The sequence below is a fragment of the Bacillus rossius genome, chromosome 1, assembly GCF_032445375.1.
Source record: "Bacillus rossius redtenbacheri isolate Brsri chromosome 1, Brsri_v3, whole genome shotgun sequence".
NCBI classification, from domain to species: Eukaryota; Metazoa; Arthropoda; class Insecta; order Phasmatodea; family Bacillidae; genus Bacillus; species Bacillus rossius.
The window spans coordinates 935,017-951,099 of NC_086330.1; the positions used below are offsets into that span (position 1 = coordinate 935,017).

At 38.4% G+C, this 16,083-nt stretch overlaps 1 protein-coding gene across 2 annotated transcripts in view; it reads right to left on the reverse strand.

Annotated features, from left to right (window-relative positions):
- LOC134530831 (RING finger and CHY zinc finger domain-containing protein 1) overlaps positions 1 to 15,557 on the reverse strand; it is a 28,631-nt gene extending 13,074 nt beyond the window's left edge. For both annotated transcript variants that reach the window (XM_063366082.1, XM_063366088.1), the window contains exons 1-6: positions 15,215 to 15,557; positions 10,776 to 10,937; positions 8,959 to 9,114; positions 6,593 to 6,775; positions 5,450 to 5,545; positions 2,672 to 2,756 (exon numbers count right to left, since the gene is read on the reverse strand). In XM_063366082.1, the coding sequence (XP_063222152.1) occupies positions 2,672 to 2,756; positions 5,450 to 5,545; positions 6,593 to 6,775; positions 8,959 to 9,114; positions 10,776 to 10,937; positions 15,215 to 15,277 (745 nt within the window). In that variant the 5' untranslated portion in view covers positions 15,278 to 15,557. The remainder of the gene's footprint in view (positions 1 to 2,671; positions 2,757 to 5,449; positions 5,546 to 6,592; positions 6,776 to 8,958; positions 9,115 to 10,775; positions 10,938 to 15,214) is intronic.
- Positions 15,558 to 16,083: the final 526 nt, after the last annotated feature.

A 16,083-nucleotide genomic window follows, 5' to 3' on the forward strand; every position in this document is an offset into this window, starting at 1 on the left:
ACAGCAAATACACCATATAACACCAATGAAACTTAATACACCATTTTACAATTTAGCATATAAATGAAGATCAATTTTGGTGAAATAAAACATAATTTAAATAAAATATTACTTAAAACACTAACATTATTTTTCTAACATCATCAATTTAGTAAATTTTCTTATTTTTAATGTAGTTTTTGACATAATACTCAGAACAAGCGGATTCTAAAAATTAATCATGTGTAGTCCAGAACGTTTCCCAGATTTTTCGGTTCCAATTTTGAAAAATGTGTGCCACAGAGTACAGTTAAAATGTATGCCATAGAGTATAGTTACACCGTATGCCATAGAAAATAATTACAGTGAATGCTATAGAAACCAATTAAAATGAATGCCATAGAGTATAGTTACAATGTATGCCATACAGTATAGTTACAATGAATACAATTGAGTATACCGTAATTAAATGTATGTCATTGAATATACGTAGTTAGAATGTATGCAATAGAGTAAATATACCTCGAGTGCCTACGAAAATAATAAAAATTAATGCCAAAGAATATAGTTACCAAGAGTGTTCAAAAGTATAGTTACAATGAATGAATGAATAGTAGTGTTACAATGTGTGCCATTAAGTAAAGTTAATAGTCTTTGGATGTAAAATTTACTGGGTGGTATTCTACAGTCAATAGCAATATATCTTTTAATATACCTACAATATGGTTTTTATTATTTTCTGCAATAAATAGATTAACAACCTGGTTTCATACTTGTAGTTAGCATTTCAGATGTTTGTTAAAAGTTAAAGGTTTTTTTTCTTTATTTTGCAGGCACTCAAAAAACTGAATCAGCTAATGACTCTAGTCACTCCTCTTTGTGGCATGAATCTGAAAATTTAGCTGCAAAGTCTCTCTAAGGTGCTAATCAAAACACAGAGGTGATGAAATATTCAAATATGCTACAACTAGAGAAAACTTGAGACCCACTGAAGTAGTGGGAACAAAATGAGACGACACTGCCAAATTTATGCAAGTTAGCAGTGGCGTATCTGGGAATACCAGCAACTGAAACTGCCTGTGAAAGGGTTTTCTCATCCGCTGGAAATATAGTGTCTTCAAAGTGAGAATCTTTAGCCGCCCAAATTATAGAAGAACTGGTTTTATTGCATGAAAACAGAACATTATATTAAAAGCCTCTCTTCGAAAGAGATCACAAACATTTCCTCCAGAGATGATGCAACTCATAAGTGTAAAGAATGTCACGTAATTGTTTAGTTTCTTTAGGTTTAGTTCATGAAATTTGTGACACCTGTGTGGTATTTTTTTTTAGAACCTAATGTTGTTGTGGTAAAAATATTACAAAAATTATAAGTTCGCTCTCACGCTCTATAGCTTATAATGTATTTTCCCCATTTCCCCGAGTGAAATCTGATTTTCCCTCCAGAAATTTTCCCTAAGCTCAATTTCCTTTCCCGCACACCCCTAGTCTAATGTTTTAGTGTCGTGAGCTTTCTTACAAGTCAACAAACTACGCCTTGGCATATTTAGATTCTAGTAAAGTTAACATTATACCTAACTCACAATAACGAGTCGTTTGCTTGTTGGAAGTAATTTTGTAGCTACACATTTTCACAGCGTACATAAGCCAGGCAATTAAAGCGACCAACTGTGTAGCACGTGCACCCTCAGTGTATTAAGGCTAATTTGCTCGTAATTTAAGGCTATTATTTATGCTAGTTATTTTGTTCACAGACTCCTGTAGGCTGAGCCGACTTGTACAAGAGATGTTAAGACTATAGAAGCTCAGCGTTTTTAAATATTATAATCTCATGACATCACAGTGTGTGGTTTATAAAGCCCTTATGTTCAATTAATAAATTAAGTTGCACTTAAAAGTTTCAGCATACTTACTCTGCCAGCCCCTTTTCCCGCTTGTTCCTCTGCCCTGACCTGTTTTCACTATTCAGGACACAGGTTACAAATGTGATGAATCAACAAACTATTTTGCACTTTCCTTAAAAGTTATTCTTTTCCTTCATTCCATATTTACCGCTGACGACGCCCAAGTGTTCAGACCGTGTTTTTATTTCGCCATCCTGCATGTCAGTAGCAGCTCTGAAGAGTAAAGCCTAATTTCAGGGCTAGTTTAACTCACACGTACTAGCATGGCAGTCACGCATTTCAACAACAGGTTCGGAAATTATGTTAAAAGGCTAAATATTCTTTCCAAAAATAGAATACGTTAAGTGTTGCTTTTTAAAATCTTATTAGAACTAAAATGTATTTCCTATATTAATAACATTTTTTTTTATTTCAGAAATGCTGTAAGGGCCTACCTAGGAATGCTATGGCCCAGCCCTATTGTGTAAACAATGTGGTACATAAGTTTTTTTAAGTTTAATTTTGGGTTGTTTAATCCGTAAATGTTATTCAAAGTTTATTTAAACGTACTTATAAATAAGAGCATTGTAAATCAATTTTAATATGAGCAGTATCTTGATTAAAATGATAGCAAGCACACACACCTCACTGGAAAATGAATTATTTTGATTAACATGCACTCTTATGAAAATTAGCAATTTTTAGATTTGTGCTCTGTTTTCCTGGAACTCATTAGGATGTTACTGCGAGGGGCGGGTGTCGATAGTTAGCAATGCTAACACGCCCTAGGCACAGCTCCCGGCACTCACCCGCGCAGTCGCTCACGCGACACGTGTTGTACGAGCCGCAAGCCGTGCACTTCAGCCCCACCACGTGGAACTTCACCACCGACTCCTGCAACACACGAGCTGCAGTGACACGCGCCTGGGATATTCCAGAAGCAAGGTCCTTTTTGGTCATTAGAGAAAATATCAAACTTGTAAAAAAAAAGGATTTATTGGCAGTTTTAGTTTACTACATATCTACTTCATTTTCCCACGTAATCGCAATTTAGTTCTAAGCATTTTCTGTAACGTTGCATCAGTTTCTTTAACCCCTCTGCATAGACGTTTGCCGCCTGGGAGTTGAAAAGATGCCAATGGCAGTCTTTGAGTTCCTTGTCATCAGCTTGATGACGAACTGTTCAGTCACCCTCAAAGCGGCCGCGGCAACATCTCCAAAGACAGTCCGGCAAACAGCAGTCAGTCTCTCGGATCACCGAAGTGAGCAGGCGAGCTACGAGCCAGGAAGCGCGGCCACTCGCAGTGCAGACTAGTGAAGAGAGGGAAACCCGCACACCAAAATGAAGTCACAATGCGCGTCCTCACACGTCTGACCCAGCTCTCCTTGTCACCGGGGTTCCGGCGAACAGCCATGCCTGCCATGCATGTGACTCACAGAGATGCCACCGGCTTGATCGTCGCGGGACCTGGCATGCCCCTGTGTGCTGCTTCCTGCTTCACTCGTCTGCACTGCTAGCAGCCGCGCTACTTGGCTGTTTTATTCCCAGGCGGGAAACATCTATGCAGAGGCGTTAAAGAAACTGGAGCATCATCACGAAAAGTGCTTAGAACTGATGGTGATTATGTGGGAAAATGAAGTTGATATGTAGTAAACTAAAACTGTCAATAAAAACCTTTTTTTCACGAGTTTATTTTTTTAAAAACCACTCAAACTTACTTTTGAATATCCTTCATATTTCCAAAAGTAGCAGCTTGTAAAAGTTTGCAGCTAGCAACAATATATATGTACAAAGTTATCTCAAAATTATGAATAATTTGAAGTGATGTGGCAAAAACAAGCAACACACCCACTTAAACACAGAATTAAAGAACCAAAATATTTAGATCCTCAACAGTCAATTACCACATACACTGTGACCAATGCCCTGACCTGAACACAGAAAAAGACTTCGCTGTTAAATTTAACTTTTTTAAATAATTACTGTATTTTATATTTTAGTAATTTTTTTAGTATACTTTTGTATAGTTTTTATGTTTAGTGGATTTGTAGGTTTAAAGACGTGCAATAATATTTTTCCTATGCAGGCAGAACTTCGCTGGCACTAGTAGGCGGCTGTGTTTGCTGTGGAAAGACATAAAACTGCTTTGGTGGACTTGTGCGCGATGTACGAAGGCCCACGCTGAGTGAAGCTGGGAGTCCGGACGTCAAGACTGATGAAGTGTGGCGGCGAGCAATGAGATGACTCGCGCTAAGAACTGCGAGCAACCACACATTGCGTGCGTACAAGAACGTCTCGAGTGCATGGCTTGCCAACAGACAGGCAAGTGCTCAGCGAAGTCGGACCGGCAGTCCGCGAGGATGTTTGTGAACGAGACGGAGCCTGGGGGCCCGAGGGCTCAGCCTGCAGGACAAGAACACTGGCTGTGTGGTTATAAAAAAGACCTGCCATCGACGATGAAGATTCTGGACTGGTTTGCGAATGCTTTTCGCAAACTGCCACTCAGTAATTTGCAAGTACATTCTGGTCCAAAGTTGGTGGCACTCAGCCGATGGTGTTTGCATGGACATGATGTTAGCTTCGGAATTATATCACTGAAGAATTTGGAAAGTAGAATCGTTTGTTTGAATACTTTTCGTGCAAACTCCCAGAAAACCTCAGCAAGTCATATGGCTTTACTTTCATGCAAAGAAATAGATAATGTGTTAGCGACACCACCTCTTAAATGAGTAATTTTAAAGGGGGTCTATAAAGAATAAACTATGAACTTGAGTTTTGATATAACTTAAAATAAATTACTATTCTTTAAACTTTTGTAATTTTTATAGTAACTATAAATATTGGCTTATAATTATTTCTTTTAATCGCTTGTTAGTTGAGTTGCTATGGATTCATTTTGGTATATTGAAAATTATTTTAAAATTCTGGCGCCAGGTAATTTATGAATTTTTGTAACATCGTAAAAATGTGTTCCGGAATAATGAATAGTATTTTTTATAATATTTTATCAGTATATAGTCTTGTTATGGAGTGCTAATAGTCAACTATCCTATTCACAGCTTGATTGTTTTAGTACGAGAATTTGTACTTTTACGATCGTGCTTATAAAACAAAAACAGCAGAGAGGGAAATTGTTTAAAGATTGTTTTTTTGTACAGTCTGCCCAATCCATATGCATAGCCTTTGTCTGATACTTTCAGCTCTAATTTAGGACCCGACCCCCGTCTGAGATGTTTTCTTTAAAAAGGTGATACATAAAATAATTGAGGATAGTTGTGATGCTTCGTCCGCGGTGTACAGATTATGTGTTCATCCTTTGAGAAGGACAGCACACAATACTAGAAAATAAAATCACCTACGGATATAGGAAATAAATGTGACACAAACACACGTAAACAACAATAATGAGTTACGACAGCACTGAATTAAAGACGATGGTGTTTTTATAAAACAGTCTCAAAAACAAGACAACCTTCGCAAAATACTACCTCCAGCACCACTCTTGCTACAGGACATGAAGGTGGGTGACGACTATCACGACCCACGACCCACGCACAGCTGCACGGCCGACCAGCGGGGAACGCACCTGGTGACAGTCCTTGCACAGGATCTGGACCATGTAGCTGTCGTACTCGTCTGGCATCGGCGTCATCTCCACTTCGTTGTCCAGGTAGTGCCACATCTGGAACAAGCACCATAGATCCCACTGGATATCACAGGGAAATATATCTGTAAAAAATACTACATGAAAACAAATTGTAAGATCTCAATTCCATGGATTCCAGATTATCCACGCCAATCGAATGCAGTGATACAGTGGATAATCCTAAATCTCAGATAATAAGCTCAGTTAATAGTCTAAATATGATGGACAGACATGATTAAACATTTCATTCATACTGTTTTAACACTGATTATGGTCATTTAATGGTTACTTTAGAAAAAAAATTGGGCATTTCGCTAGCTAAAAATTACTTTATTGAAATACACAGTATCTTCTAAATTAACAAAACGTGTATACAGCAATACACAACCTTTAACATTGTCAAGGGAAGAAGGACCACTTAATTGTGTCAAACCTTTAGCAAGCTGCCAGCACAATGTGCATTTTGAGTATCTTCTTGCAAAAATATTTATAGTATTGTTAAATTATAAATTTATTTCATTAGTCGTATGTCTTGTGAAAAAAGTTACCACCACGGAAGACATATTCAAGGTTTCAATTACGTAAAAAAAAAAGGGGGTCGTCTGTAAAGTCGGTTTACGGGCGATAATTTTACGTAATAACGTCATAAGAAAACATTAATGAAAAATTCCATACTTTTTAATTTTTAATTATTATTTACAGTTTTTGCAAATATTATTTAAATAATTTGTTTAAATATAATCACGTACAATTAGTTAAAAAGCCCACCTTAACCCGTTTGATATTATAGAAGATTTTCTCGCACTGTGGTTGGCCGGTTCTTACACGCTCAGCTCAGGTGGAACGTGACAATTTTTCGTGCGTGCAGCCGGCGTTCATCGATTTATAAAAACAAGTATCAGCACAGAGTGATAATTAAGCGAAAGCGACATGTGTGCATCAAGTCCATTTTTAATGGCGTCTAACAAATTGTACTGTTGCAGTGGACAGACCTCAAGGACACGGGGAGAGGTGAGATCAGCCAACGGCACAACAGCTGGTCTTCTCCACCGGACCGAGAGGGGGAGAGGAGACGATACTCACGCTGGACATGTCGAAGAGGCAGACGCCGCAGCTGGGACAGCTGTACATGCCCGCGGCCACCATCTGCTCGAAGCACGGCCGGTGCAGCAGGTGACCGCAGCTCGGGATGTGGCACGGGATGCGAGACGTGTGGATGTGCTCCAGGCACACCGGGCAGTTCGAGCGGGACACGTTCTCTATGCACTGCAACGCACCACCACACGTCCCACGCTTCAGTCCCCCACACGGGCCAACAACTGCAGGGACGTCAGCCCCCCTCGACACCGTGCCGGGCTTGCCCCTAGCCTGGGCCGGCCCCTGTTTCCGACACGTCGCTTACAGTTGCATGCTCTTCTGGCAGTCGCGCGGTCGTAGCTCAGCGCTCGGATGAGACATGTCCACTTTTTAATGTATGTCAAAATTATGAAACATTTCTCATCTGTTCCTTGAAAAGTGTACAATAAATACATTTTTTAATTGTTAAAGTAGTTTTTTTTAAATTCACCACTAATTATTTCATCAATAATTTAGATCTACAAGTACACAGTTCACATTTCTGGTCAACAAACAATCATCCATGCCTTCACGTTGACTGAATAGCTTCCTTACTGGTCAAAAATGTTGGTCATGTGATTAGGAAGTTCCAGTAATGAGCTAATACCCCAGTTTTGACTTGAAATAAGTTAGTGAAATTTCTCTGGAGAAAAATCTTCTTGTGGGCGCAGGTGTGGTCATCGCAGAATCCCCGCACTGCAAGTTCCACTACCAGGCCATGCAGTGCTGTGTTATATTCCTCACGTACCTGCTCTTAGATGTCCCATGGTCTACTTTTAAGAACGGGAAACTTAAAATGTTTATACAGGAATAAACATTTTATCATTTGAACCTATGCATTATTTAAAAATGTAAGTTTGAGTATATCACTGAAAAACAGGAGCAAACTCCCAGGACAAAACCTGACTAGTTACAGTCAACGTATTCTATTGTTACGACGCCAGAGCACCACGGAGAAATGTGACAAAAACTAGAGACAGAGCAATCTAAGCAATGAATGAGGAAAATCATGACTAAATCTCTGTTAAATAGTTTTGCACAATGTTAATTAATCCTTGCCCAGTAGTGGCTAGATGAAGGCCGTTAGTCTGGTCAGGACCGACGAGGTGTATGGATGTTGCGACATCCCCGGTACCAATTACTTTGGACCAAGCATCGACTGTGGGGCCCTGCTGTCACGCGCCCCAGACACGTATCGGTTCCCTTCATTTCAAGCTTACCTTCTGGTCGCCCTCCCCTCTGGAAAGTGTGGTTTCAATGCAGTATGCCAATGTTTTTCGTAATGTACTCTGTGTAGTTAGTCAGGTTCTTGATTATTCCATTAATGTCCCTGGGTGGTCATGTTTGCAGAGTCATTTCTTCCCCGTAGGCCTGGCTTGCTCGACACTGAGTCAAACTGCCTTGATTACACTGCGTGACCTCCTGCTTGTAGTGACGAGTGACCTTGTTAGCCAGCGTTTCACAATATGATTATTGGCTAACTGTTCTTATTTATTAACACTGTTCTTGCTTGAAGAAGTAACACCCTGGTAAGATGAGAAGTTACAATGAGAACTACATCTCGCACCTTTCTTGCTAAGTTTAGATGCGCATAATAGACTCCAGTTGGGTGTACTCTAACCTCAGTGTGTGCAGACATGTTGCTGCCTCTTAACTGCAATGAGTTCGGAATTTATATAATTTTGTAAATGTCCTTTTTTTACAGTAATTGATGTTGTTTGATGTGCTAAACCCATGAGCGTGTAATGTTCCTCTTTACTGTATTTAAGCTGGACAGCAGCACTGCAGCATGCAGTGATTTCATTGAATTGGACCCCTTAATAAACATAGCAGCTTGATGTGAACTGTTACTGTGATTGTGAAATTTAATAATCCACTCATGACAGATGCACTCATCTATAAAACTAGAATTGGATTACAAGTTGTGCTGTTGTGCTAGAAAGGACGGACGTCTACAGCTTCTTTACAACTGGATGCTCGCTTGCAAACCAAACACAGGAGGCTCTTATGTCCATGCTTATGTCCATGCACGAGCATATCCAGTTAGGGGAAGGAGGAAGGGGGCCGCCTTCCAAGGGGGAAAAAATAAAACACGAATCCTTACAACCTATTGTTCAAAAACTTGTTTCTAATAAATCATGCTTTTATTTTAATTACTGTAAGCCACCGTGAACCCGTCTCCCCCACAGATGAGGACGAGTTCTGGAAACTGCCCTCTCCTCCTTCAGTTCTGAGCAGCAGACGTCCTTGTACCAGTGAGCAGTAGTGATGCATGCACAGCTACATGCGACATGCCAGCGAGAGGGAAACAAGGCGCGAAGCCGTGCACCCACCCTGTGGTTGTCGACCAGCTTCCTGGGCAGACACATGTTGCAGCGGGAGCAGTGGAAGTACTTGTCACGCCCGCCAACCCTGCAGATGCCACAGCCGTCGCAGTGGTACTGCTCCTTCTCGTCGTCATCAAACAGCTTGCACTCCAGACAGGCGTACTGCGCCCACAACACCGCTCGCTGCACCCCGCACTGCCTCTACCATCCGCTGACCAGCACAGCGGCCCGCTACCTTACCACTGGAGCTTACCACTCATCGAGCTCAAACACATCATCTGCAAATGTGAAGCCATCTTATAAAAGAAAAACCATCACATGACTTGAGATTTACTTTCACACTGTACTTATACTTTGCTAGCTATATTTGCCTGCTGATAATACTATTTGATTTGCAGTCCAAACTTATGAATTACATGCATTTTCAAACTTGACAGTTCCTTATATTCTCAATCAACCTATACACACTATTATTGCACTGTGATTGTCGTCCCGGATGACATGCCTGCAATACTAATGAATGCCCCATGAACCTAACAGTAACCATTGTTTTCATGACTGTAAACATCAAATCTCTTTAAAAAAAAAAATTTGCTTATATTACAGTAAAAATTCCAAGCACTTAAACAAACCAGCATGTTCAAGTTCAAGTTCTCTATAAGCAGGCATATTCTCCTGTCTGGCAAGTCGTTCCCAGAAATGGAGAATAACCAATCTCATGCTTGTGGTGAATAACGTACAGTAAAAATGTTTTATGAAGTGGATGAATACTGCCTTCTACATAGAAACTCGATTAACATCATGAAGCAAGACAGGACTAACACACAACATTTAATAACTTAACCCTAATGGCTGACACATGTAAGAGTACAATTCAATTACAGTAGACTCCCATTATCCAGGGTAATGACTGGCAGACGTCCATGGATAACTGAAGAACATGGCTAAAGCAATGTTGGGAAAAAAATTGTTTGGATAAAAAATGTTATCCTGACAATCTAGACAAACACTGTATGAGGTTGTATGTAACAGGTACTAAAGTGTTAGACATAATTTACAGAAAAAGTTCCAGTACAAATCACTCAAATATAACCGTGTTTTATGTCGCCGTTTTGTACGTGTAGCTGGTCGATAATTTTTAATTTTTGTTGAATGTCAAGTAGGTACCACTCATTTGCATTTATTAATGGACATTACTGTCTAAAGATCAATACTGCAGCATTGCGACTACGCAGACCAGTTATCGCTCGCCGCGCCGTGCCAGTGCCAACCTGAGCACGGATCACAAGCGCGCGTGGCTTGCAGGGGTGCATTTATAATCTGCTCTAGCAGTTACAAAATCCATGATGCATACTATGAATGCACTATATTTGGCAGCATTTTTGTTTTGAATCATAGCATAAAATGCTCTATCACATGAATAGATCACAAAAAAAAAAATATTTAAAAAATATTTGTATTTCTGGTTTGTATAAGTGAATCAGGGCACGGTTAACTCGCAAACTGGATAACCCGCACCCGGATAATTGGGAGTCTACTGTTATTGTATGAATTAAAATTAAATTGTTGTAAAATTACCAATTATGAATGCTACAAAACTGTGGAGACATCTTTCCGGTCTAGTCTTAAACAAGTAGCTTGGCTTCTGGGTTGTAACCGTCCTTGGTGAATTATTCACCAAGGACACTGCTACAACCCGGAAGCCAAGCTACTTCAGACAATGGCTGTGAAAGCCTGGGAACATTACTAGTCTTGAACACCTCAGAAACTTCAACGACAGAGCCCATCAAGGAATCCAGGTAAGGACGGCAGTGGCGACGCACCTTGCCGAACCGCACGGAGCAGTTCTCGCAGGTCTCCCGCACCTCCTGGCGCACGCCGCAGCATGCACACACCAGCTCCGACACGGCCTTGCGGTCCAGCACGTGGGCCTCGCACTCGTCGTGGCAGAACCGGCACACGTACACCTTGCCGCAGCACGGCGTCTGCCGACACAACACACACCTGCACCGTCCCGGCCTTCAATTCCCTCACTGTGTTCTCCATGTACCGCTACTGCCCGACGTGCTGGTGCTTGGTCGCGATTCTTCATTAAACCCGGTCTATGACCCACTTGCCTTGTTCAATATCAATACAATAAAAATGTTAATGTTTATTTACAATTTAACATAAATACCACATTCAAAGGAAATACGTGCACTACAGTTGCACACAAAAGTACAAAACACAGGCTGATTATGGTCACCAGTCTAAAGGCTGTCCACGTATAAATTGATATGCTTTAACACGTTTATGACTTTGGCAACTCCCAGATTGTTTCAAAATTTAGACCATACATGTACAAAAGAAGAAAATGTTCTATCAATAAACACCTAACTTGTTAGGCAGCTAATAAACCTGGGGGAAAAAAACAAAGCTTTGCACATATCAGGTGAAGATTTTCTTGCTGTAGTGTTCTCATCTACACAAGAGTCGTGAGGATAAAAGCACAGACGCGTGGGACAGTGACTGAGTGCGAATCTGGGTCTTCAGTTTTGAATGCCATTATCCATGGTAGACAATCTGGGTACTTGTCAATTACCCAACACTTTGCGAATTCTTATTCGAAAGTTCAATGTGTACCTACAATAAATCAATGAAAAATTATTTCTAAATGAAAACTGTTGTATTTAGCTATTAACGTTAACCCTTTCATTGCTACAATGACTTCAAGTAAAGAAAGATTACAAAATTCTTGCAATTACCTCGACTCTTTGGATCAATGAGGTCACACAAGAAATGAAATGCTTGTTCCATTCATGGATTGAGTTTATCCCTGTACGAGTCAAATACTTGACTGTTTATTAGGTTAGTGCTCACTTCCACCACAATTGTTTATGTTTCTGCAGCCTTCTGCAAAAGGCAATTTCATTTGTTCAGAAAAATATTTTATGCTAAAATAATAACCAACCTGTAGACCTAATGTTTAAAGTTACACAGCACAAGTATTCACTTTAAAACTGCATATGCTTGTCTTGAAACTACATTTTCTTTTAGGAAACTTTGTTTTGCCAAGATGCAGTTTTCATAAAAAAAATTTGCACTTAAGTCTAGATGTAATAATGATGGTAGCCTGACTGACATAGTATAAACACCAAAATAGATAAATTCAGCACTAAAAAATGCAGCTGCACTCAGCTGTAGGACTCGCTGAGGCGTGTCGCCTCCCCTGGCTCAGGAACCCACACACACCTGGGTTGTCCAGACACACACACACACCCACGCAGTTGAACATGTGATACCAAGAACACACCTTTATTATCCGCGTCGCTTCCCTTCAAGCTCACTCTTATGAGTGTTCAGCATATTGTTTCAATTTCATTAAACAAAGATGCAACCCTGAAAATATTACACACCATCTTTTAAGTTAAAAAATACCATTGTTACAACCACCAATCTCAAGTAAGATACAACAAAATAGTTATGTATGTTCAGTTTACAAAAATTCATTTTTCAACAAAGCTAGGTATTAAATAAAATGGTAAAAGTAACATGTGTCAGTTTTTGTTTAATTTTAGAGTTGGCTGAAGAACAACTTCCCAATGAAACTCGGAGTTAATAATGTACTGCCCTTCTACTTTCACTGTACTTCTACAGATATCAAGAAATAGCAGCTGCACAACCAATCTATGATGAAGGCATTGACAATATTGTGAAGCTTTACTTCTGTAACAACTCAGAGAAATCTCTGCTGCTTTAGACACAGTATCCATTGCCAATTTCTCTCAATTTCAACACACTAATCCTGTAATGTACATAGCCTGCAGCATTCAGACTTATAATTTTGCCAAGTCTTGTTTCACTCAACAGTAAATTGTATAGAATCATTTTGTAAAATCCTGCACGTTAAAGGTTGATACTGATGGTATGATCCAGTATAATTTGCCCTGCGGTACACGATGCTTGCTGTTTCAATTATGTACGTTGAATGATCCTAGGCAAAAAAACGCAATGAATTAGGACTGTTAATCAAATACGAAAGAAAATTTACACAAGACCTAACAATGTGTTTGTGCTGTACATTAAAGTTTTTTATTTTACCAGGATCTTACCTTACACAGTCAGTTGCTGCCAAAGTAATTAGAACCTAGACTACGTGCAATTTATTATGAAAACTGCAGTTTGGCAAAAACATTTCCCTAAAGATAGTGTAGTGTTAGGATATATAGTTAGAAAGTGAATATTTGAACTGTTTCCAATAATCATTTTAGGTAGGTACTTCTTATGTTAACATTAACTGTGTTGCACTATTATTATGTTGCATAACTAACCATGCATCTTGATGAAAAATTTCAGAGTAAAAGTAATGCTATATTTATCTTTGGTTTGTAAAACGAGAACTATTTTTTTTAAGCAATTTTGAAGCTTTTTTATAGGTATTTCTTTGAATAATAGTAGCAGTTGAAATTTTAGATTAATATTTAGTTACGTATTTGTAAATGTGATGTATGTTTATGCAGTTTGGTAAATATTTACTAGGGCGGTATTTCCGAAAAAAAAATGAAAAAAATCCGAAAATACCTTTATTATATGCTCTTCAACTTCCTCTATTCATTAAAAGCGGCGGAGATTAGAAATTCCAAATACTTTAGGAGATATCAAATTTTTAAATTTCAGCACAAAACCAGCGCATTCCTGTGGCGTGCGTGCACCATTGTTTCTTGTTTACGTACGAGTATCTATTTTTTTATTGGATAATGATGTCACGTGATTGTTCGTGATAGGCCAGAATTCAAATGAACTAATACGTGATTATTTAGTTCAATTATTGTTTAAAACGGTGTTTAATTACCGCCTCCAACTAGGTGAGTTTTTAACGTTTCTAATTTTAAAGTCTTATTTGTTATTTTGATATTGTTGCGCAAGTAATAAGTAACAAAAAAATTTACGTGAGTTGTTACTGTACATTCTTTGTTACGGGTTTGTTAGGTAAGGTCAGTTACATTATAAATAATTTAAAACTAAAGAATAATTAAAATTAATTCACATTATTTTTAATATCACCTTAGTTTGAAAGTATTTATAATGTAACTGACCTGACCTAATCGACCATTTTAGTTTACTGTTCACCCTCTGTCCGGGTTTGTTTGGTCAGGTCAGTTACATTATAAATATTTTAAAACTAAACAGCCATTAAAATTAATTTACAAAATAATTTTTAATGTCGGCTTAGTTTGAAAGTATTAATAATGTAACTGACCTGACCTAATCAACCATTTTATTAATTACGCATTCACGATTCACGTATTCACGAACACACGGCAAAATAACAAAAATGGCGCCGCTCGAATGGTTCCACAGGTCTTGTATTGCAAAATTAAAAAATTCGATATTTCCTAAAGTATTTGGAATTTCTTATCTCCGCCGCTTTCAATGAAAAGAGGACGTAGAAGAGCATATGATAAAGGTATTTTCGGATTTGTAACATTTTTTTTTGCAAATACCGCTTAACTACATATGATGAAATTTAAAAATTCGATATCTCCTAAAGTATTTGGAATTTCTTACCTCCGCCACTTTTAATGAAAAGAGGAAGTTGAAGAGCATAAAATGAAGGTATTTTCGGATTTTTAACATTTTTTTTCGGAAATACCGCCCAAGTAAATATTTACCTGCAGTTTTATTTAAATCAAGTGTTTTTACTGGTTGATGCTATAGCAGGGCAAATGCCTGGTGCCATGAAGATCTCTCTACTTTTCTCTAACTCTCCTCCAGAGCAATGTACCACATTCCTTATCAATCCTCTCTCTTTATCCAAACTATTTTATTTTTCATTCAACGATTGTTCTCGTAACACTCCCTCTCTGTTGTCCATCTCACTCTAAAACCTTGTCTAGAGTTCTTCCTGCTTCATGATTGTAAAAAGTAACGTTACAAATACTGAATGGTTATATTACGAGTAAATGTAGAATTAAAAATTGCTCTATAAAAATACACAACAATGTAATTTTCCATTGTATTCTTTGTGTCGCTACAAAAGTACTTCATTAATTGTGAGTGAAACAATATCATATCAAGACATAAACCACCATGAACAGCAACTGTTCCATGTAAAGCATCCAATTGCATTTTAAAGTAAAATATTACAAATTTAGCAAGCAGTTGAACGTATTTGTGATGCGAAACAGTACAATAAATAAAATATATTTGATTTTGAAAAAAAATTATAAAATTTTTATATTTACTGGATACTTAATATGAAACAATTAACACACAAACTTACAACGAATTTTGATTTCCTTCTGTAGTGCTCGCATCCTACGGATTTGTCTACAATATCTTCCATTGTTGGTTTTCAATTTAAATCACCCAACACTGTGCAGAGGTCAACAGAGACCACAAAATAACAAATAAAAAAATACTGTGTTGAGGTGCCGAGAAATAAGTGGCAAAATTATATCATGGCATATTTAGTTCACAATTCCCGAAAAAGAATAGCTTGTCAATTCTCAACACGTAACTTCACACACCACCACTTTCTATTTTCTTATTCCTCTCTCAAACACTTGTCAAAGACAATTGTTTTCAGTTTCGCCAACAACCAATAACAACCACACATTTTTGTCCTTGAAGCGAAGAGCCATAGAGTAATTAAGCAGAAACTGTTTGCTTCCCATTTCATAGACTTCTTTATTTTGCCACAGTGGTACAAGAATACTAATTTTATGTTAATTATATAACAAGAAATATGAGAGCACGCAAAACTATATAATAATTAGAGAGACTACAATTTGGAAGATAACCGATTTGTGATTTGTGCACGATCTAATAGATAGATCTAGCAAGTTCCTATCCTTTGCCTTGATGCATCTGGTCGGCTTAGTCACAGAACAGTAATAAGGGTTGCGGTGGTCTGCAAACTAACGGAACTAATAGTGGGAAGCCTACGATTCGCTCGTCCTTCTGGACATACCCGAATACTCAAGTTGGCAAGCTTTCTTTGAACAGATGAGAGAGCCAAACGTCCGATCGTGCATCTTCGGGTTTCTTTTTTGTTAATTGTAAATAAATTTACAACTCATGAAAACTAATGGTCAATTAGGTTAGGTTAGCTACTGACGCCGACCGCCAATACTCCTCTATGTTGCATTG